This window comes from Sinocyclocheilus grahami, unplaced genomic scaffold, assembly GCF_001515645.1.
Source record: "Sinocyclocheilus grahami isolate Dianchi unplaced genomic scaffold, SAMN03320097.WGS_v1.1 scaffold906.1, whole genome shotgun sequence".
Taxonomy (NCBI): Eukaryota; Metazoa; Chordata; class Actinopteri; order Cypriniformes; family Cyprinidae; genus Sinocyclocheilus; species Sinocyclocheilus grahami.
This window is the reverse complement of record NW_015506085.1, coordinates 567,575-568,562: the sequence shown is the minus strand read 5'-3', so window position 1 is coordinate 568,562 and position 988 is coordinate 567,575. Positions and strand designations below refer to the sequence as shown.

Here is a 988-nt window from a genome sequence, read left to right as displayed (position 1 = left end):
ATCAATCAATCAATCAATCAATCAATTAACCAACCAACCAATCTCTTGTCTATGTAATAGCTCTTTGAATTACCACTGTGTCTAAAATCTGCTACAGTATAAATAAACTTGCCTTGCCTAAGTTCATAATCAAATAACCTACATTTCAAATAAAATGTATGAGCTGTATATTCTTTGAATTGTTTTTATTGAATTTTTCTTTTGGGTCCAGGTCAGTCCAGTAGCATGTGTACAAAACCTGAAACTCATACTGTTTTTAATAAGAGCTTTTGATTTCCTGTGCATACCATAGATGCCAGTGCCCGGCTCAGTTTGAGGGACCCGAGTGCCAGCAGACAAAACACAGTTTCCATGGCAACGGCTATGCTTGGTTTCCCCCTATAAGGCCATGCTTCGAGAGCCACCTCTCGCTGGAGTTCATCACAGAAGTGGCAGATGGCTTGCTGCTCTACAGCGGACCCCTCTCCCAGCTTCAGCCGTGGGAGCCGGAGGACTTTATGGCCATAGGTAACCTACACACACCCTCACCAAAGGTTGAAAGGCGAGGGAAGGGTATTGCGAATGAGCAGCAGCATTAAGGCAGAACATTGCTTCAGTTTCTACATCATTCTTTCATATCACAAGCTGAACCTCAGGCACATCTTCTCTCATCTCCCAGTAGCACTACACATAGAGAGAGGGGAATGAAAAAAGGTGTGATAATATGTTTATTTTAGACAGAAAGGGATGAAGAGACTCCTTCGTGTCTCTCCGGCAGGATTTAGTGTTTCTAATAAAAAAAGTTTTATTGCTGTTACATTTTCTTACTCAGGGGAGATCTGCTATCCTCTAACAACCTAAACACAAAGAAGAAGATAAAAATACCACATTATTTCTGTTTGTTTGCATATGTGTGTCATAAATTCCGGAGTATAGCTGCGCCGGTGGCTTGTGTGTGCAGCCGTATTAGCTCATTAGGGGTTAACGAAGGCACTCATTATATCAGTAA

At 41.7% G+C, this 988-nt stretch overlaps 1 protein-coding gene across 1 annotated transcript in view; it reads left to right on the top strand.

The window, feature by feature from the left end:
• The window catches only part of LOC107564062 (putative neural-cadherin 2), a 71,251-nt gene that overhangs the window by 19,757 nt on the left and 50,506 nt on the right, over positions 1–988 (top strand). Inside the window, exon 2 of the mRNA XM_016249059.1 lies at positions 293–507. Coding sequence (XP_016104545.1) covers positions 293–507 — 215 coding nt within the window. The remainder of the gene's footprint in view (positions 1–292; positions 508–988) is intronic.